A 22,872-nucleotide genomic window follows, 5' to 3' on the forward strand; every position below is an offset into this window, starting at 1 on the left:
AAAAAATTTTTTGGTTAAGAGTTTAGATAAAGGAAAAAACTCCATTTAAATGTTTGTGTGAAGAAAACCATAATGGATTACATGGCACAACAACAGTTTCAAAAAATTAAAACCAATTTGTAAACATTAATCATCACGGTTACTTATATGCCCTTAAAAATGATCTATATGCTCCTAGTGTCACAGAAGACACGTTAATCTAGGAGTCTACTTCACTCAGACTTTTTGCAACTAACATGCATTCTTTGTTTCTTCATCACTGTGGGGAAGAGGTGGTACATACAAAAGGTTCTTGACATAACCCTATAAAAAGATGATCACATGGTGTATTATCTGGGAATTTAAATGGTCACAATTCCAGGATACGTCAATGCTATCAACTTTAAAAAAAAATAAATTTGACCTATGATGGGGGGGCCAGCCGGGGGTAGGGGAGAAAGAGGCAAACTGTGTATCCTGGAACTTTGTAACTGGAAAAAAATTACCAGCAGCAGCAGCCTGATCAAAACTGCAACTTCTTGCCCACCTGGACAACCCAGCTCTCTTTTCTAGAAATTAGCATCTATGCTCTATTTCTAATAATGGAATGGTGCCTAGGTACTCATGTTTGTCTAGGTGAAAACAGCTTCTAAATCCAGGTGCTTACATCAGAATTGCTCTCCTGGAAATTTAGGACTGAGACATTGAGTCAGTTACCTGTAGGGTAACCTGTAGAATCAGAGATTTCTCAAATTTGACCTGTCTTATTTTGATACCATGTTTCCCAGCAATGTATCCTCCCCTTAAGTATCAGTTTTTGTAAAATCTCCTAATCAATTTCTTATCAGATTATATTATATAAATACCTATCATCTAGAGTACTCCAGAAGCCAAATGAACATTAAAAAATAAATACTGAGATAGGGCCAGGCATAGTGGCTGAGTGTAATCCCAGCATTTTGGGAGGCTGAGTTGGAAGGATAACTTGAGGCCAGGAGTTCATGACCAGCCTGGGCTATATAGCAAGACTCTGTTCTCTCTACCAATTCTATCAATATTAAAAAGTAAAACCGGGTGTGGTGGTGGCACCTGTACTCCTAGCTACTTGGGAGCCTGAGATGGGAGGACGGATTGATTGAGGCCAGGAGTTTGAGGCTATCGTGAACCATAATTGTACACTGCAGTCCACCCTGGGGTGATGGACTAATAAGACTCTGTCTCTAAATAAATAAATATTACAAAAAGAAAAGCACTGAGATAGGTAATGTTGGTAAGTGAGATTATAGATTTTAATCTCATGAACAATTTTACGTTAGCTACTATACACTCCCATTTCCAAAAGTTTAGATTGTAATGTTTGCTGCCTTTGGTAGCTAAGAGAAAAGAAATAACAATGAGGGATATTATAGTGCCATTCTTCCACAGTCCTTATCAAATAAATAGGCCTTTGAGTCTTGGAGTTGTTGAGAGTAAGAAAGCAAATAATATATAAAGTTGACAAGCACAAAAGACACAAAGAGGCCAGGCATGGTGGCTCAAGCTTGTAATTCCAACACTTTGGGAGGTCAGGGCAGGGGGGTTGTCTGAATCCAGGAGTTCAAGACCAGCCTAGGCAACATAGTGAGATTCCATCTCTACAAAAAATAAAAACAAAAGTAGCCAGACATGATGGTGCATGCCTGTAGTCCCAGCTACTCAGGAGGCTGAGGTGGGAGGATCACTTGAGGCTGGGAGGTCGAAGCTAGCGAGCTGTAATTGCACCACTGCACTCCAGCCTGGGGAACAGTAAGACCATGTTGGAAAAAAAGAAGAGGGGAGGGGAAGGGGAGGAGAGACCACAAGAAACAAATATAATGAATAATAGTTTACTATTCCTGAGAAAAAGAGAATACCAAATGTGAGAGAATGTGTAACTAGGGTTGGGGAGAGCGGGCTGGAGAGAGAGAGCACACAAAGACAACAGAGAGAAGTCAAATAGGAAATTTCAAAATGAGAATCAGCTGATGTATAAAAAAAGAGCAAAATAATTTTTTACCGATAGAACCGCAAGATTTAGCTTTCCAAAATGATTCCATTCTCCAGAAAAGAAAAATTAATTTAAGCACTCATCTAAGTAACTAGTATAAAGTGCCAAGCAAAAATAAACATTTATTAGCTATAGACAAATGCAAATATATTCAATGCTTTCGTACAAATGTGAATATCTGGGGGCCTTATTATCATCTTGTTAATATACGCCAGTGAACGATTTGTAGACACAAGACTTGTTTTACAAGCAGGGTAATATGTTCCATGAACGTAAGCCAGGAAGTTAAAACTTAGTGTCTATCTCTTCATTCTAAGAAATGTTTCAGTTAACTCACTGTGTGTGTGTGTGTGTGTGTGTGTGTGTGTGTGTGTGTGTGTGTTTTCTATCTCATGTGGTGGTGATGAGCCTAGTACTTATATTCTTGAAATGGAAATCCCATTCTGATATTTCTTCCTCCCTCTTCTCTGTCACATTAAACTGATCACTAGGCTCTTACATATTACATACACCAGCTGAAGCTCTTACATATTACCGAATGTCTCTGTCCCATTGTTCCTACTACTTCAGATCCTCATTCCAGTGTCTGGGACACTGTCGGAGTCTAAATAGATTCTAGGTCTCTTGTCTCGTCTGTCTTCCATCTCCCAATCCTCCTTCCCCCGATCCATTAGAATGACAGACCTAAGCATATCCTTTCTGAACATAAAAACCCTTCAATAACTTTAGGGATAAACTTTAGGCTCCTTAACATGATGCATGAGGTGCCTGAACATCTGACCCTTGACAGTCCCTCTCAGCATTCTAGCACATTCAGGGTCCTAACAATACCACCCTTCTCCCTGCCACCATCCCAAATCCCTCCCCCTGCTCACCACTCCCCTTGTTATTTTCCACTTCAAAGCTTTTGCTCCTTCAATCTGTAAAATCAACAGCCACTCACGTGCTCCTTCCTTTCTCCTCTCTTCACAGCCAGCGCCTGGAGGTTTCTTACTCTTAGGAAAAACTGCGACCTTTTCTAAGATACCTCCTCCCTCTTTCCTCAGTCCTGTTAAAGGTTAGGTGGACATTCACTGTACCTCGAAAATCCTTGCACATATTATTTTTTAACAATCACCGATTGATGCCCGTCTATCCACCATACAGACCTGGTACATATAAGAGGACATGCCAGAAATGAGGACGAGATCAATGGGCAGATAGATGAAATGTTTAGCTTCCCTATTTACCTGAAACCTCATTTTTGGGAGTCCTAAATCCCATAAAGAATATTTAGTGCTTTCAAAAATATCTTTTACTTGGCCAGGTGCAGTGGCTCACACCTGTATTCCCAGCATTTTGGGAGACTAAGGCCACTGGATTACTTGAGGTCAGGAGTTCGAGCCCAGCCTGGCCAACATAGCAAAACCCCATCTCTACTAAAAATACAAAAATTAGCCGGGCATGGTGGTCCCACCTATAATCCCAGCTACTCAGGAGGCTGAGACTTGACGAGAATCACTTAAACCTGGGAGGCAGAGAGGGTGCACTGGGCCAAGATCACACCACTGCACTCCAATCTGAGTGATGGAGTGAGAATCTGCCTTAAAAAAATAAAAAATTAGCTGGGTGTGGTAGTGGATGCCTGTAATCCCAGCTACTCGGGGGCTGAGGCAGGAGAATCGCTTGAACCTGGGAGGCGGAGGTTGCAGTAAGCCAAGATCTCAGCACCACACTCCAACCTGGGCGACAGAACGAGACTCCATCTCAAAAAAAAAAAAAGAAAAAAAGAAAAAAAAAGTCCTGGCCAGGCGAGGTGGCTCACGCCTGTAATCCAAACACTTTGGGAGGCCAATGTGGGTGGATCACGAGGTCAGGAGATCGAGACCATCCTGGCCTGTAGTCCCAGCTACTTGGGAGGTTGAGGCAGGAGAATCGCTTGAACCTGGGGAGGTGGAGATTGCAGTGAGCCGAGATTGAGCCACTGCACTCCAGCATGGGACACAGAGTGAGACTCCGTCTCAAAAAAAAAAAAAATCAAAAATCTTTTACACAGACGCTAAATATACCGAAAAAAACTTAATTGCTATCCACTACTATTACTTTTGGAAAAAAATGAGGGGGAGACAGGTTAGCAATTTCTAAGCCTTCCATTAGGTTTAATCGTACAATTAGATGACATCATGTTTTTTGATGTTTTTCTTTGTTTCTTTGGCCTATGATCATCCTTCCTATGCTTATAAACAATCTTTACTTCAGGGCTATCCAATAAAGAAGGACTATTAAAAAAGCATATATATATATATATATATACACATACACATATACATATGATATAGTCATCATCTGCTAACTACTCTCTATGCAAACTGTAGCTTTCTAAAATGAATGCTTCCTTGACTCTGAAGAATACAAGCTTCTACCCCAAAAAAGTTCACAAATCCCTTTGTTGCCACAATCTTCACATTTCTGAAAACTTATTAAAAGGTAATTTTAACAAAACATGTCAGTGAAATGATGAGTTAACACGTTACAGAAGAAAATATTAGCAGTCAAAAATATAAAAATAGGATACAATGCTTTAAATTGTACAAAAACTGGCCACTAGCCAGGGATGCTGGCCCACGACTGCACTTTGAGAGGTTGAGATAGGAGGATTCCTTGAGACCAAGAGTTAGAGACCACCCTGGGCAACATAGGGAGATCCTGTTTCTATAAAACATAAATAGACCAGGTGCACTGGCTCACACCTGTAATCCCAGAACTTTGGGAGGCAGCCAAGGCGGGCAGATCACTTGAGGCCAGGAGGTCAAGCCCAGCCTGATCAATGTGGCGAAAACCTGTCTCTACTAAAAATACAAAAAACTAGTCAGGAGTGGTGATGCATGCCTGTAATCCCAGCTACTTGGGAGGCCGAGGCATGAGAATTGCTTAAACCCAGGAAGTAGAAGTTGCAGTGAACCAAGAGTGAACCACTGCACTACAGCTTGGGTGACAGAGCAAGACTCTGTCTCAAAAAAAAAAAAAAACCCAACCAAACAAAGAAATAAATAAAAGGAAGTTAAGCCATGAGGACACAAAGGGATCACAATGATACACAATGAACTTTGGGGACTTGGGGGAAAGGATGGGAATGGGGTGAGAGATAGAAGACTACACACTGGGCACAGTGTACACTGCTTGGGTGATGGGTACACCGAAATCTCAGCAATCACCACTAAAGAACTTAGTCATGTAACCAAACACCACCTGTTCCCCAAAAGCCTACTGAAATAAAGAAAGAAATAAATATTTTTAAAACTGGCCATTATATATTTAACAACATGTAGAAAATTTAACAGGTCAATACAGTGAATTCTCTGCTATTTAGATATACAATAAAGATATTCTAGTGAATTTTTTCCCAGTACTCACAAAATTTCATTTTTTTCTAAATTCCACAATGTTCTAGCCACATAGGAGTATTTCTTACTCTCTGAACATGCCTACCTGCCACCTCTTCCCTTTGCACCTGCCACCCTAGGTTACGTCACTTTCTCTGTCTGGAATTTTTAGTTGATCATTTTCTGCAAAGGTCAAATGCTTAATTATTCTGCAAAGCCCTAGAAGCTCTTTGTATGCCTTACTCAATTCCTGAGACAAGAATAATTTCTCATTATTTACCCATAATACTCCATTCAGCCTTATTATTATGTAATATATATTTTAATTTTCGTACATTTATTGACTTGTCTTCCTACTTGAGGAGGAAACCCTCTATTTTATTTATCCTTGAATTCCTGGTATCTAGCACAACGCTTGATACAAAGCAGGTCCATAGTAAATGCCCAGTAAATAAATGTTCCCAAACTTATCCTTTATTACCTACCATCCATTAAGGACTGATGTCTTCAAGCCCATTTTCCAATCATTCCTGTCATTTCAGAATTGCATGCCCCATTATTAGGCATAAAGAATTTATATGAACAAAACCTTATTAACTTTTTTTATTTTTTTGAAACAGGGTTTCACTCTGTTACCTAGGCTGGAGTACAGTCACATGATCATAGCTCACTGCAGCCTTGACCTCCCAGGCTCAAGAGATCCTCCCACCTCAGCCTCTCGAGTAGTTGGGAGGGACTACAGGCGAGCACCACCATGCCCGGCTAATTGTTTTTCTTTTTTGCAGAGGTGGGGTCTCAGAATGTTGCCCAGGCTGGTCTGGTTCTCCTGGGCTCAAGCAATCCTCTCACTTCAACCTCCCAAAGTACTGAAATTACAGGTGTGAGCCACCACACCCGGTCCATTAATTTTCTTTCTTTTTTGTTTTGTGTTTCTTTGCTTGCTGTTCTTTTTTGAGACAGGGTCTTGCTCTGTTGCCCAGGTCGGGGTGCAGGGCACAGTCACGGTTCACTGCAGCCTCAACCTCTGGGCTCAAGGGACCCTCCCACCGCAGCCTCTTGAGTAGTTGGGATTACAGACACGTGTGCCTCCCCACACCTGGCTACATTTATTCTTTTTTGTAGAGACAAGGTCTCGCTTGTTGTCCAGGCTGGACTCAAACTTCTGGGCTCAAGCGATACTCCTGCCTGGGCGTCCCAAAGTGCTAGGACTATAGGCATGAGCCACTGAGCCTATTCTAACACTAAGTAGAACAAAACAAATCATCAGCAACAAAAATCCGACAAACATAAAGCAATCGCATATAAGAAAAGCTATAAAAAGGAAAGAAATAGAAGAAAAAAATAAACTTGATAAACAGATACACCATGCTTCTGGAAGGAAGGATTCAATATTGTAAAAATATATTCATCCCTAAAACAGTATTTCACTGTAACTCTAATATAGTCTAAATTGTGCTCTTATTAGTCCTAATGTTCATCTAGAAAAATAGATGACAATATTTGTCTTACCATATACTAAAATGTATATAAAGCTATAATAATTTAAAATAGCGTGGCACCAGGATAAAAATAGACACACCAATGGAACACATAAAAAGTCCAGAAACATACTCAAGTATTCAAGAATTTGGTAATGATTCAAACAATATTTCAAATCACAATGGAAAACATAGATTATTCAGCAATAGTGTTGAAAAAGTTGACTAACCAGGTGGGAGGGGAAAGTTGGGCACGTATCTTACCATATTCTAAAATTAATTCTAGGCTAATAAAATATTTATATCTAAATAATTCCTTCTTTGGTCTACCCTCGCTCCTTTTCTGCTTCAACACTTTAGTCTTAAAGCCATGAGATGGGGCTAGGCATGGTGGCTCACGCCCATAATCCTAGCATAGGCATGGTGGCTCACGCCCGTAATCCTAGCATAGGCATGGTGGCTCATGCCTGTAATCCTAGCATAGGCATGGTGGCTCACGCCCATAATCCTAGCATAGGCATGGTGGCTCACGCCCATAATCCTAGCATAGGCATGGTGGCTCACGCCCATAATCCTAGCATAGGCATGGTGGCTCATGCCCGTAATCCTAGCATTTTGGGAGGCCAGAGCAGGCAGTTCACTTGCGCTCAGGAGTTCAAGACCAGCCTGGGCAACATGATGAAATCTCAACTCTACAAATAATACAGAAAACTTAGCTGGGTGGGATGGGTGCGCCTCGTAGTCCCATCTACTTAGAGGGCTAAAGTGGAAGGACTGCTTGAGCCCAAGAGGTCGAGGCTGTAGTGAGCCAAAACTGCATCACTGCACTCCAGCCTGGGTGACAAAATGAGACCCAAAAGTCATGAGGTGAGTTCAAGCATAGTAATTATCCATGAGGGGGTCATGGATATTGGAGGGGGCAGTCCAATACTAGTATAAGAGCCTGAGTAAGGCTGACTTCCCTAAGGGGTTGGGGATAGGGGTGAGGACAATCTCAGAGCAAGGTGAAAAGATCAACAAAAGTGGAAGCAGTGAACTGAGGCTGAATATCAAATCCCAAGAGGAGTGAAAAGGACTGGCATGCAGGAAAGTAGCAGCAACCATGAACTGGGTTAGAACACCATCTGCCTTAGGTGGAGCAGCAAGAGAAGGTGTGTCAAAACGGGAGAAATTGATCAAATAAGTAAACTATTAAAAATAGTGAGAGTCAGATTTCTGTCTGAGAATCATAAATATGGGGGAAAAATTAAAATGAACCCTGTTTTGTTGGGTAGGATTTGGCAAAGTTAATATGAGTATATGGAGTTCAATATATAGAGATGGATACAGTAATAGAGATGTGAGTGTGTATGTATATTCACATAATGAATCAAAAGTATTGTGACCTCACAGTTTGTCTCTTTTTTTTTTTGAGACAGCATCTCATTCTGTCACCCAGGCTGGAGTGCAGTGGCACAATCTCATTTCACTGCAACCTCCGACTCCCAGGTTCAAGCAATTCTCCTGTCTCAGCTTCCCGAGTAGGTGGGATTACAGGAGTCCACCACCATGCCCAGCTAATTTTTTTTTTTTTTGAGATGGAGTCTTGCTCTGTCACCCAGGCTGAGGTGCAGTGGCACAATCTTGGCTCACAGCAACCTCCGCCTCCCGGGTTCAAGCAATTCTCCTGCCTCAGCCTCCTGAATAGCTGGGATTACAGGTGCCTGCTACCACACCCGACTAATTTTTGTATTTTTTAGTAAAAACGGGGTTTCGCCATCTTGGCCAGGCTGGTCTTGAACTCCTGACCTCATGATCCACCTGCCTCGGCCTCCCAACGTTCTGGGACTAGAGGCGTGAGCCACTGGGCCCAGCCAATTTTTTTTTTTTTTTTTTTTTTGAGACAGAATCTCACTCCGTCATTCAGGTTGGAGTGAAGTGGTGTGATATTGGCTCACTGCACCCTCTCTGCCTCCAGGGCTCAAGTGATTCTCGTCATGCCTCAGCCTCCCAAGCAGCTGGGATTATAGGCGTGCCCCACCATGCCCGGCTAATTTTTGTATTTTTAGTAGAGACGGGGTTTCATTAGCCAGGCTGGTTTCAAACTCCGGACCTCAAGTCATCCCACTGGCCTCGGCCTCCCAAAGTGCTAGGATTACAGGTGTGAGCCATCGCGCCTGGCCCACAGTTTTCTACATAGATATAAAAACAATATACGATGTGAATTTATAGAAATATGTATCTCTGTAGGAATACACACAGACACACACACACGCACACACACACACACACACAACTTCCTAGCCATGCTGACTGAGAGTAGCAATAACCCACACCTAGCACCCACTTTGGCTTCTAAGTATTATTCTCACCTAAAAGGAATCAAGGCTCCTCAGAGAAATGGTGATTTCAGAACTACAGCAGGAATAATACAAGATAAGCCTAGATTATACTGTTGTGTCAGAAGTAGAGAAATGCTTCTCTGAAATGATAGGTAAAAATACACAGAAGCCGGCTTAAAGAGGTCCCACCAGGCAAACCTGAGACAGTATGTACATCAGAATAAATGGTATTAGTGGAATATGACCCATTAAAATAAAATAGCATAAGTCCATACTTATACAAATAATCAGGGAGTAAAGAAAGCTTCACCTTACAGTGAAACATCAACTGATGAATGTGAAAGAAAAGGTGAAATTAGAAAATCACTACTTGCCATCAATCCTAGTCATAAATTAGGTCAAGAAACATCAATGAATGCTAAAATTAGTGAGGAAAAGGCGCAAGGAACAAGATGTTTATATGCGAAGTACTTCCCCCACAAAATCCATACTGACTATAAAGAGAAAAAAGATTAACCTCACAGTGGAGAAACCTGATAGACACACCTTAACCAAGTGGTCAAGGAAAAACTGAAATCATGTACCACCTGACAGGATGCAAACAAAAAACACAGAATCACGTATGTGATACTCCTGCTAAAAACATAACTGCATTTAATCATGATGAAACATCAGGCAAATCCAAATAGGAGGTCATTCTACAAAATAACTGACCTGTAATATTCAGAAGTATCAAAGTTATGAAACTCAGGGAAAGACTGAGTTACTATTTGAGATTTAAAAAGACCAAAGAGGACTGGGCGTGGTGGCTCAGACCTGTAATGCCAACAGTTTGGGAGGCTGAGGCAGGCAGATCACTTGAGGCCAGGAGTTCGAGACCAGCCGGGCCAACATGGCAAGAGCATGTCTTTACTAAAAGCACAAAAAAATCAGCTGGACGTGGTGGTGCACACCTGTAATCCCAGCTACTCGGGAGGCTGAGGCATGAGAATCACTTGAACCCAGGAGGTGGAGGCTGCAGTGAGCCAAGATTGCACCACTGCACTCCAGCCTGGGTGACAGAGTGAGACTCTGTACAAAAATAAAAAGAAAAATAAATAAAAAGACCAAAGAGTCAAAATGCACTTTGTGATCCTTTTGCTATAAAGAATATGTCTACAAAAACACGAATGGGTTCCAAAGATCAGACAGTAATAATGCATCGCTGTTAATTTCCTTATTTTGATGGTATACTGTATATTCCCAGGGGAATATCCTTCTTTATGGGAAATTCTGAAGTATTCAGGGGTGACAGCGTATTATATTGGTAAGTTACTCTCAAATGGTTTAGGGAAGGAAGAGTTCTTTTGTACTATTCCTGCAACCTGTTTGTAAGTTTTAATGCTTTTAAAATTGAAAAGAAAAACAAGGTTTTTAAAAATGAACTTCCAAAGCACTAAAAAAAAGTGCATTAATGTAAAGATTTTCTTTGCACAGCAAAGGCAGAAACAATAAAGAGCATTTGCGTAAATTACCTCAAAAATGTAAACTTCTGCGTTAGAAAAAGTTAACCTGCTAGAATCCCAATAACAAAAACTATGAAGACATAATAAAATTAAACAACAAACGTTAAACTATGGGAAAAAACACACATAGCAAATATACAAGACAAAAGAATATGATCTCTAATATAAAACACTTTGTAAAAAAATTATAATATTAAAATAAACAGATATGGAAGGTCAATTAACATGCATGAATAATCTTCAAAAAAAAACTTTAAAATAACCAACCTTACCAGTACTCAAAGAAACTCATTCAAACATTTTAATATTTTTTTTACTAGAAAGAATAGCAAAGATTTTTTTAAGGGTAACACAGTGTACCTAACATAATATAGGGTTATGAGCGATCTCACATGCAGCTAATACAGTGTAAGTTCTAGAGGACAATTTCACACAATGTATTTTTTGAAGCTTCCAAAATGTTCACACACTTTTACACAGATGCTAGCAGTGTATACTAAACGCCAGACACCACACTAGGCCCTTCAACCACAAAGGGTTGCTTAATTAAATTCACAGTTTGTTGAATCTCATGATATTCTGTACTACAGACTAAATATCTATTAAAATGCAGCAGAAACACAATTTATTGACACACATAAGATGCTGTGTAATTTTCAAAAGTAAACAAAAAATATAAGCAAAACAATTCAACTTTTTCATAAGTATATACTATAAGCAAAAATACGCAGAAAAAACCCCGTCTCTACTAAAAAATAGAAAAATTAGTCGGGTGTGATAGTGGGCACCTGTAATCCCAGCTACTCAGGAGGCTAAGGCAGGAGAATTGCTTGAACCCGGGAGGCAGAGGTTGCTGTGAGCCGAGATCGTGCCACTGCATTCCAGCCTGGGTGACAGAGTGAGACTCTGTCTCAAAAATAAATAAATAAATAAAAAGTAAAATAAAATAAAATAAAATAAAATAAATATTAATTACAGAATAAAAAGTTTTTTTGCACAAAAACATTTAAAATCTTAAAGCTGGCTGCAATTTCTTCCACGGTTGGAATGTGTACCTTCAAATAAGTGGTAAAACTGTATTTAAAGGCACACTGGGTAATGGTGAAACCTAAAATGCAGAGGAGAATAAAACAATAACATACTAAATGAAGAAAAATATACAGGAAAAAAGCAAACATTAAGTTTTCTTTTTTTAAGGCCAACAATAAAAACCGTGTCTTGGGGTACAAATAACTTGAGGGGGGGGACAAGTAACATTCTAATATAGGACTGTTTTTCAAAAACGAATATGATACATTGTATTGAATATTATGCAAAATAATAATTAATTCAAATTTAACAGACTCTTGATACCTGAAAGAGCAAAAGAGGTCAGTAATTCATAAAGGGCCAATCTGTAAGGATTAAAATATCCTGTAAATCATAGAATACTAAATACCTAGGTTACTATGAAAGGTAACACAGTTTTGCTTGGTTTGTACTCCTGTGACCTTAGTAACATATTAATAACATTTTAATAACTGTAGTTTGGTGTAGTAATTTTTTTTCCACATCTCCCTGAATTTGATGGAGACCTACAATTTTTTTTTTTTTTTTTTTTTTGAGACAGAGTCTCGCTCTGTTGCCCAGGCTGGAGTGCAGTGGTGCGCTCTCGGCTCACTGCAAGCTCCGCCTCCTAGGTTCACGCCATTCTCCTGCCTCAGCCTCCCAAATAGCTGGGACTACAGGCGCCCGCCACCACGCCCAGCTAATTTTTGTACTTTTAGTAGAGACGCGGTTTCACCGTATTAGCCAGGTTGGGGAGAACTATAATTTTAAAAACACAAAGACTTCCTTTCTACTTCCCAGCAGTGATATTCAAACAGTAATAAAATAATATCCACTGTACCTTATTACAATGATCATGTGGAACAGACTGTAAAACAATTGGTTCCATTGTGGAAACATTGGCAAATTGTACCTGGGCCCAACCTAAAAATAAATAAATAAATGTCATCTTTTCAGTTTTATCAAAAGCAAATTAACATCATTGACTTCCTTAACAGATCCCTACAATGTCTATTGAAACAAATGCACAACAAGGACATTAACAAATTCTCATTGCTGTCTTACTTCCATTGCTTGAGAATACTCAAACCACTAGTAAAAAAAGCATTCTTAATTATTTCCCCAGTTATGATGTACAGGAACATAAATAAAGGGAAACATTTATAAATTCAGATGTTGGCACTAACATTTCTTATACAGGCAGACTAAATATTCAGATCAACACTACTAATGAGAACCACTATAAAAAGAGTTTTTAAAAGTTTAATACTTATGATAAAATTTAATAATCTTAATCATTTTAAATGTCAACATGAAATTATTTTTATCTTGGTGTCGATATTTTTAATATTAGTAATAACAATCATTTCACTATTTTAATTGGAAAAGTTTTTAATTTGGTATTAAATATATAAATTTTATGAGATGGAGTTTTCCTCTTGTTGCCCAGGCTGGAGTGCAATGGCGCAATCTCGGCTCACCGCAACCTCTGCCTCCTGGGTTCAAGCAATTCTCCTGCCTCAGTCTCCTGACTGAAGGTATTAAGGAGCTGATGTGATAGTGAGGAATTTCTGGGCTAAAACTGGAAAAGAATGTAAGTCCTAGGTACAGTTTTTGGCCACTTTTGCCCAGGGAACATTTGCCTATTTCAGAGAAAGCAGTGTTGAGGATGAAGGGTACAATTCTTTTTTTTTGTTTTTTTTTTTTAGACAGAGTCTCGCTCTTGTTGCCCAGGCTGGAGTGCAATGGCGCGATCTTGGCTCACTGCAAACTCCGCCTCCTGGGTTCAAGCAATTCTCCTGCCTCAGCCTCCCAAGTAGCTGGGACTACAGGCGTGCACCACCACGCCCAGCTAATTTTTTTGTATTTTTAGTAGAGAAGGGGTTTTGCCATGTTGGCCAGGCTGGTCTCGACTCCTGACCTCAGGTGATCCACTTGCCTTGGCCTCCCAAAGTGCTGGGACTACAGGCGTGAGCCACCAGGCCCAGCCTACTATAGTATACTTTGTATTGTTATACTCCTACTTAAAGATAAAAAGTTAACTATGAAACACAGCCTCAGAAGGTCCTTCAGGAGGTATTCCAGAAGAAGGCATTGTTACCACAAGAGATGACAGCTCCACACGTTATTTCCCCTAAAAACCTTCCAATGGGAGCAGATGTGGAGGTGGAAGACAGTAACACTGATTGATGATCTTGACCCCATGTAGGCCTAGGCTAATGTCTATGTTTGTGTCCCAGATCTTAAAACAGTTTTCAAAATAAAAATTAAAATAGAACATTTTCAAATAGAAAAAACTTACAGGATATAAAGAAAAATATTTTATACAGCTAGCTGTACAATGTGTTTTAAGCTAAGTGTTATTACAAGAGTCAAAAAATTAAAAAATTTAGAAGTTTATATTTTAAAAGCTACCGTAAAGTTAATTATCATATAAAAATATTTTTTATAAATTTGACATAGCTTAAGTGTACAGTGTTTATAAAGTCTACAGTATAGATCCTGAGTATGAGAAAAATGCAAGTGTTAAAAGTAAAATAAATTTAAAAAAATTTTAAGTCTACAGTAGTGTAATGTCCTAGGCTTCACATTCACTCAACACTCACTCAATGACTCACCAACAGCAACTTCCAGTCCTGCAAACTCCATTTGTGTTAAGTGTCCTATATATTTTTTCTTTTATGCTTTATTGTTACTGCACCTTTTCTGTTTGAATAAACAAATACTTACCATTGTGCTACAACTGCCTATGGTATTCAGTACAGTAACATGCTGTTTAGCCTAGGTTTGCAGCCTAGGAGCAGTAGGCTAAACCATATATCCTAGGTATGTAGCAGGCTATATAACCATCTAGGTTCATGTAAGCAGACTCTATGATGTTTGCACAATGACTGAATCACTAAGGATGCACTCATTTCTCAAGACATGTCCCTGTCATTAAGTGATGTATGACTATATTAGTTTAATTATGTCACCTCTTAATCCCAAGTATTAACATGTAAATTCTGTTCCAACATGGCTGCCTAATATGAAATGTATGACTTCAGAAATTCCAATAAATTTAATTCATCTCAAATACCTTTTAATTTTAGTGGGTTACAGAAAGTCAGGAACAACATGCTAAAGAAGCAATGTGTTTCTTAATTAGAAATGTAAGAAAAAAATTCATTCATTCATTAGCTGATCTTCTATATTGCAGGTATTAGTAGGAATACAAGCTGGTACATGTGATCTGGCCAAAGATGAGATGCAATCATGTCTGGGAAGAAATTCATGAACCCAGAGTCTTCAGATATCTATTAAAGGCCCAAACCACTTGTTAATTTAGACCATGTGACTGAATAACAGGCATGTAAGAAAGATCAGGTGAGCCAGCATGCCATTTAAGATAAAAAGTGTTGAGAAATAACAAATATTTGTGAAAATTCATACATCTGTTATTGGCAGTTTTGAATTTTATGAAAGCAGGAGATGTTAGTTTGCAAATAGTAAAATTAGTGCTAAAACAAACATTTCAAATATTAAAAAAATACTACAAAAGTATAAAGGAGAAGTTATGGCTCAACATTCATATAAAAATGGCCAACGAGTTTAAATAACTAAAAAGTCAATATAAAATAATAATACTATCTTAGATTGTATTAATAGAAACAGGGTATACAAACACAACAGTTTAATAGCTTTTATCAATTGTTACATCATAGTATTACATCTGTATCACTAACATCAGATCTTAATATGGCATTTTAATTTTAAAAATTTTTGTCAGGTTGGTCTTTCCAGAAGAGAAGCAAATCAGAAACAGGAGGGTTTTTGGTTTTTTGTTTTTGTTTGAGACAGAGTCTCGCTCTGTTGCTCAGGCTGGAGTGCAGTGACACAATCTTGGCTCACTGCAACCTCCGCCTCCCGGGTTCAAGCGATTCTCTTGCCTCAGCCTCCTGAGTAGCTATAACTACAGGTGCCTGCCACCACGCCTGGCTATTTTTTTTGCATTTTTAGTAGAGATAAGGTCTCACCATGTTGGCCCAGCTGGTCTCAAACTCCTGGTCTCAAGTGACCTGACCGCCCTGGCCTCCCTAAGTGCGGTATTATAGGCGTGAGCCACTGCACCTGGCCTGGACGAGGATTTTGAAACCAGATCAAGTAAGAAATTCATTCCTTCATTCATTCTGCAAACATGTACTAAACGCCCAATATGTATCAGATGTTGTTCAAAAGTTAGGGATTCAGTGTTGAATAAGCCAGACAAAGCTACTGCTTTCATCAAGCTAACTTGCTAGTGAAGAACGACAACTAAAGAACCTGATAAAGACACTGAACTGAATGTCAAGAAACCACAGAACTAACTCTGGTTGACTGTTCATTAACCATGCATTTGTTGTTAATATAACTTTATTTAAGCTTCAGTTTCTTTAGCTATAAAAACAGACCCAACAAACACACATACACTTTTTAAAGAGAGCTAAAAGAGGCCAGGCGCAGTGGCTCATGCCTATAATCCCTGCACTTTGGGAGACCGAGACAGGTGGATCACTTGAGGTCACAGTTCAAGAGTAGCCTGCCCAAAATGGTGCTGAATGGCCTACTAAAAATACAAAATTAGCTGGCATGATGGTGGGCGCCTGTAACCCCAGCTACTTGGGAGGCTAAGGCAGGAGATCACTTGAACCTGGGAGGTAGAGGTTGGAGTGAGCCAAGATTGCATCACTGCACTCACTCCAGCCTGGGTGACAGAGTGGGACTCGGAGTGGGACTCTGTCTCAAGAAGAAAAAAAAAAGAGAGAGCTAAAAGAATAAAATCCCTTCCAATGCCAAAACGATGTAAAAATAAAAATAATCCTAGCAGTACAGAATAACCTTATTCAAATATCTGCAGGGCCACCTTGTGGAAGAATCAGAAGTATTCTATAGAGCTCCAAAAGAAAGAGGATCAATGATGGCTGGAAGTGACAGAGACATGATTCTATCTTGGTCGAAGAGAAAATTTTCAAATAATTAGCTCCTTCCAACAAGTAACTTGTCTCTCCAACATACAAAATGTTAGTAACGCCTTGAAGCAGATATTATTTTACTTTTACTGTTTTGCAACAGAACTCCTTGATTGCTACTTCTGAAGCAAGTTAATGGCTCAGGTTTATCAGTCTCAAATCATTTAAGGCAATACAAATGAGGGACAACCCACTGAACATACTCTGTAATACAGTGGTTCTCAGCTGGGGGTGATTTTGTCCCCCAGGGGTCATCTGGAAATGTTTGGAGACATGTTTGGTTTTCATGACTGGGAGGGCTGGGGGGTAAAGGGAATATTGGTATCTAGTAAGTAGAGGCCAGAGATGCTGCTGAATATCCCACAACGCACAGTACAGCCCCCTATAACAGAGTTATCCAGTCCAAAATGTTAATAGTGCCAACAGTAGGAAACTCTGATGTTAGATATTATCTGTAAACCACTTATTATATATATTTGCCTGTGTTGCCAGACTCCATGCCACCTGTAGTGAGTTTTTTTTTTTTTTTTTTTTTTGAGACAGATTCTTGCTCTTGTTGCCCACGCTGGGGTGCAATGGCGCCATCTCAGCTCATTGCAACCTCCGCCTCCCAGGTTCAAGCGATTCTTCTGCTTCAGCCTCCTGAGTAGCTGGAATTACAGGCATGCACCACCACGCCTGGCTAATTTTTGTATTTTTAGTAGATATAGGGTATCGCCATGTTGGCCAGGCTGGTCTCGACCTCCTGACCTCAGGTGATCCGCCCACCTTGGCCTCCCAAAGTGCTGGGATTACAGACGTTAGCCACCGTGCCCGGTGTTGAGTTCTTCATTACGCATTTTCAAGCAAAAGCTATAAGCCTTTTGCTTGGAATCTCAGTGAGGGGAAGTGCTGTGTATGTTTAGTTCATCATGCTTCCCTGGCAAAAAGTAGAAGGTCAATACTTCCATACTGGTTATCTGACTGTTAACTCACCAAGTTTATGAGGGGTGAGATTTTACCCTAACAGCCATTCAAAACCTAAAATTTTCTTATTCTAAAAATTGTTTCATATTAAATTTGTTATTTATTTTCTCTCCTGGAAATATCAGCCTGAAAGCTGTCCTTTAGTCATTATGTACAAATATACATACATATAACATTTCAAAAACATAAACAGCTTAGGAATGATTTTGAAAATTAAATGTATATTGATATTTTCAGAAAATAATTAGAAATAAAAACTAAATTCTTATTACAGGTATCCTTGGGCCAAAAGAGGAATCGTCTCTAGTTATGGCTTTTTGGTAAAATAATATGTAGCTCTGAGAATCAGCTTATAACTAGGGCTAAGAAGTAAAATAACTTCTAAGTGTAGAGAACATATTCAGACTACCAATCAAATTTTACCTCTGTTCAAAATAATCATTTACTTTCATTTTTAGTCCTTATTCACAGAAAACTATGGGCAGCAGGTGAAGTGGATATTGAAGTTAAATAGGAAGTGAATATTAACCTCCCACCAAGCCCTATTATTGGAGGCCATTAATTTTCTACCAGAAAAGGTAGTAAACTTAAAACAAAAAAGTCAAATAAACTTCTGATTTCCCAGAAGATCTCTGGAATAAACAGGTCAATAAATAACTTTTAAACAACTTATTTCAAGTAGTTTTTAAAGATTTTTTAAAAACGTCTTGTAAATAACATTTAAACAGCTATTATTTATGCTTACTTCCAATTAACTTATACCTGTATTGAAAATTTTTTCAACTTAAAAAAAAATGAAGTACTTGGCATTACAAAAAAGTCAACTAAAAGGTAACCTTGCATTTTAAAGTTTACTTAAGGAAACATCACTGCCATGATCTTTTGGCTATATTTTTTATGCTCAATAATCCCGAAATATATGACATTAAAAACTTCTCTATTTGAACATCTAAGATAAACAATCCTCAGGAATAATTACTGACAACTGGATAAGAGTGAACCACAACTGTATAAAACCGAAATATTTTACTGACTAAGGGGACTTGGAAAAAGAGAAGCATGCCAGGGAGGAAGCTGTTTACATTATCTCCTAACTGTGAAATGACTAACTTACTAGATAAAACCAACAGATGAAGACATGCTATATTTTCAGTTGAAATGACAAGATGTGACTATAATGGTTAACTACACACAGAAAAGTCAAAGAAACCAAGGACCTTTCTGATATAGTTACAATGGGTCATACTTACAGCCACAGAAGCCCACTGCCATGCAAAACTGTGACTGGTTGGCATCTGATCATGTCAGCGACAGCAGCCAATGATAGAAAATAAGAAGCAGAAGACAAAGCACCATTAATCAATGTCAAGAGTTGCTCTTGTAGAATACTCTTGCTATACATAAACCCCAAAAAATGACTTCCACAATCTTATAATTATCTTTTTAAATTGATTCCATAGGAGTTTTAAATTCCATATTAAGAGTAATAATCTGTGAGAACACCCAATTTTAAGTCTGCTTTTTATTAAGTTTAGAGTCAAATGTCAGTATCAAAGTTCCTGTCATTTGTAAAACCTCAAGGCATATTTGTTGAAATATAAAATATTCTTATTTTAAATACAAAAACTCTAAATTTTATTCGTTTCCTATGTGTAATAGCCACCATCCAATGAGCTAAAATGTGCATTAGCAGCAACATTCACTCTAACCCAGGAGTCAGCTTCCCTTACTCATCCCCAAAATGTGAGAAGCTAATCAAAATATTTTCGTTCAAAAGTTTTAAAGAGAAAAAAAAAACTTTGAAAACAGAAAAAAAAGGTGACATTCATTAAGACTTTCAGTGTTTTGTGAGAAAATTTATCTAAGAAAAGTTAAGTTCAACTCATGGAAACAGTGGAAAACAAACATTATAATCTAGTATTCAACAATATCCTATATACAACATACCACAACATTTAGAGGAAATGAAGGACCCATTCAATTCTCTAAAGTAACCAAAGCAGCAGGAATGGGATAAAGACACTAAAAAAATGCAATAGAAAGGAGGTGAGATTCAAAATTCGTGATTTATCTTACCGGTGCCATTCGTATTGCTGGATGTGCTCCACAACCTTGCACTGCTTTATGAAGTGTTTCACCAAACATATTTCGAAGTTTAACCGAGTGACAATACACAGCATCAATCTTAGGCCACCAATCCAATGCCGACTAGAAAAAAACAAAGACCATAAGGAAGAAAAAGTACAAAATTACATGAATTGTATGCTCTGTTTATCACTGTAGTTTTAAGTGTTATCCTTTTGTCGGGAACTTTCTAAGACCATGCAAACACACAACATGATTTCCAAAGTCTTCAAACAATGTCTTTAATTCAAACACTAACTCATATATATTATATTATAAAACATAATAGTGGGCATGAGACAAATTGCCCACTTCAGGAGCATGTGCATGTGAGACAATCTTTTCTCAATGATAAGCCAGTGAATTTGAAAAATAAAGTCTTCAGAGAGCTAATCTGTAGCCAATCTTCTTCTTTTATTTTTTTTAAGTTTAATGTTTTACAATTTCTGCAACACATGCATACATGGCATATATTTTCCCAGGTAAGAATGCTATTATCAAAGCTTTAAAAGTGATTAGTGGTTCAATACCGTATTAAAAGTGTATGTGGAAAACCATTACTTATATGTTTACAGACAACAATGATAATTACAACATGAAATCAGTAAATGAAATAAAACTATTAAGTAAACCTATAATCTTAAATTGATATGCAATGATGACATGATACATGGGAGACTAACAATTACCATAAACAAAGACAAACTGATCCTAGTGAAATATTTTTTAAACAATTATTTTATGTATTTTCTATTTCAATTTAACCTGTTTAGCTCTGATGTCTACTTTTTAGGGCCTATTTTATTTGGAAGTATATCTTTAACTTTAAAATGAAAGATTTGATATATTATTAAAAAATGACAATTGTGAAAATCACTGTATCTTTAAAGTCTATCATTTAATACAAAACTGACTGGATGAATTTTCACTACATATGTAGAGTATGCATTAAATGACCTAAAATGCAGGCTTCTAATTTATAATACTCCAGATGTTGATAAAAAATATCTGGAACAATAATACATTCAAATTGTAGATAAGAGAGATTGAATAGCCTCACATCTCTCACATCTCATTCCCACATTTTTTCTTATTCAAAACTAAGCTAATTGAAGTCTTGACATTTTAATTTCTTCACTTGGAATTCTCAGAATATTTTGAATAGCATCAAGTTATATTACCTTAACCCAAACTGTGGATTACAAATCCTGTTCACCGGATAGTAAAATATAAAACCAACTTATGATACACATTTTGAATACTGAACTCATTCAGGGAGGAATCCCAAAACTGGGAGGGAAGAAATGCTTTTTTGGGACAGTATGGTTGTTTACATTTTTCCCTCAACTCCTACTTTATTTAATCTAGTTCCTACAAATGATCAATTTTTAGTCTGATAGTATAATGGATTCCTCCAACTCTCAGCAACTTTGACTTGCCCAAAGCAACCAATGCAACTTGATTTCTTATACTTACTAAATTATACAGCTTGTGTTAATCAGCCTAAAGTAACAAAAAGCTGAATAATAACAAAGTCACTGAGTGAAGGGTCTTCCCTACCCAACACATCTCATAAGATCTTGTCAGAAACTGATTAAGAAAGGCATCCCATACAACATCCTATTCAAATTACTGTGTCTTTTTTTAATAGCTTTTGAAACTGTATTGTGGTACCAGGTGCACCATATAAAATAACTTCAGGCTTAAGATTTAGTAATTTTCATAGTTTTCATTTTTCATAATATATTCATTTTAAAGTAAAATATACATTTTCAAATAAAATAAGCATGAAAAACTAGACATCATGTGGTTGGCAAAAAAGTTTAGTATTTTGAGCAGTTACTAAATGTGCCCTTCCTGAACACCAGTCAATTAAAGTAGACTTACTCTTTTTTTCCTTGGAAATACCATGTTTATAGCCAAATGGCAACACTTAACATGATATGGACAAACTACGTGGCAATTCCTCAAGAGATTTAAATAATTTTCAAATGCCTTGGAAATAATTCCTTTCAACTACAACCTCTCAGTAGAAAGAAATCATCTCATTTTCAGTATGTGAACTATCCATATGTAAATTACGATAAATTGTCGTAAGGAAAAAAACAGAAATAAGTAATATACCAGCTATAGCATGTACCAGTGATGGCTAAGATAACTGGTTCATAAGTGTGTATATTACTTTTTAAATTTCCCAATTACATATCTAATTTAACCTAAAGGAAGTCTATGAAGATTATGCATATAACATAGATCTTACAACTATAATTCATCTCTTATGGCACATCATAATAAAAAAGATGACGGTACAACTGCTATTTTAGCAACTGCTAGGAACCTGCATTATAATAAGAATCAAATAGTGGATATATTCTAAGATTTTCTAAGAAGAAACACTAGAATATTTTAGATCTAAACTCAGTACTTATGAACTGAGTATGAGTATGTTTCACAAAAGTAGAACTCCAAACACCTTACTACTTCTACACAAACCCTCAATACACATCAGTAAAACTTTTATCTTATTTGAGAATGTGATGCTTTAAAAAAAAATGTGTGGACTGGCTAAAGAACCATGGGAGAAGAGAACTTATGAGGTACACTGAACCAAGAATCATTAGAAAAAAAATTTACACTATGAATGAATTTAAGATCAGAAGTCCACATATCTAAGAATAATTTCCTGTGATTTTTCAAGACAAAAATATTGCCATAATAAATGTCTTCAATGAAACTCTAAAATAGGCAATCTCATAAATTTGTATATTCACTTTATAAATAGTCCTTTTCAACCAAAAGAGTACTTCAGATTCAATAGCGATTAGCCTCAAACCAAGGGGCAAAATATCCTAACGAGAAACAATTTCCCATGCTATCTATAATAATAAAGTGTCACTACCCAAGGCATAATTTAAAAAGATACTTTGAACTAATATTTATGTTCCTTTTCAAGCTATTTCATTGAAAAGTTATTGATAATTAATATTTAAAAATTAGTCGATGTAGTTTTTTTCTTTATAAAAACAGATTTTCGTATAACTTGATCTCTGATACAGACACACTCCACCCTCCACAC

General features: G+C 37.7%; 2 protein-coding genes across 3 annotated transcripts in view; both read right to left on the bottom strand.

The window, feature by feature from the left end:
- The window catches only part of LOC115933339 (14-3-3 protein epsilon-like), a 41,908-nt gene extending 29,271 nt beyond the window's left edge, over positions 1–12,637 (bottom strand). For both annotated transcript variants that reach the window (XM_063706523.1, XM_031007097.3), the window contains exon 1: positions 12,560–12,637. In XM_063706523.1, the coding sequence (XP_063562593.1) occupies positions 12,560–12,607 (48 nt within the window). In that variant the 5' untranslated portion in view covers positions 12,608–12,637. The remainder of the gene's footprint in view (positions 1–12,559) is intronic.
- Positions 12,638–19,758: 7,121 nt separating this feature from the next.
- The window catches only part of LOC129533805 (neurofibromin-like), a 170,391-nt gene continuing 167,277 nt past the window's right edge, over positions 19,759–22,872 (bottom strand). The window contains exon 18 of the mRNA XM_063706522.1: positions 19,759–19,880. The gene's annotated coding sequence lies outside the window, so the exon portion shown is untranslated. The remainder of the gene's footprint in view (positions 19,881–22,872) is intronic.

The sequence above is a fragment of the Gorilla gorilla genome, chromosome 4, assembly GCF_029281585.2.
Source record: "Gorilla gorilla gorilla isolate KB3781 chromosome 4, NHGRI_mGorGor1-v2.1_pri, whole genome shotgun sequence".
Lineage (NCBI taxonomy): Eukaryota > Metazoa > Chordata > Mammalia > Primates > Hominidae > Gorilla > Gorilla gorilla.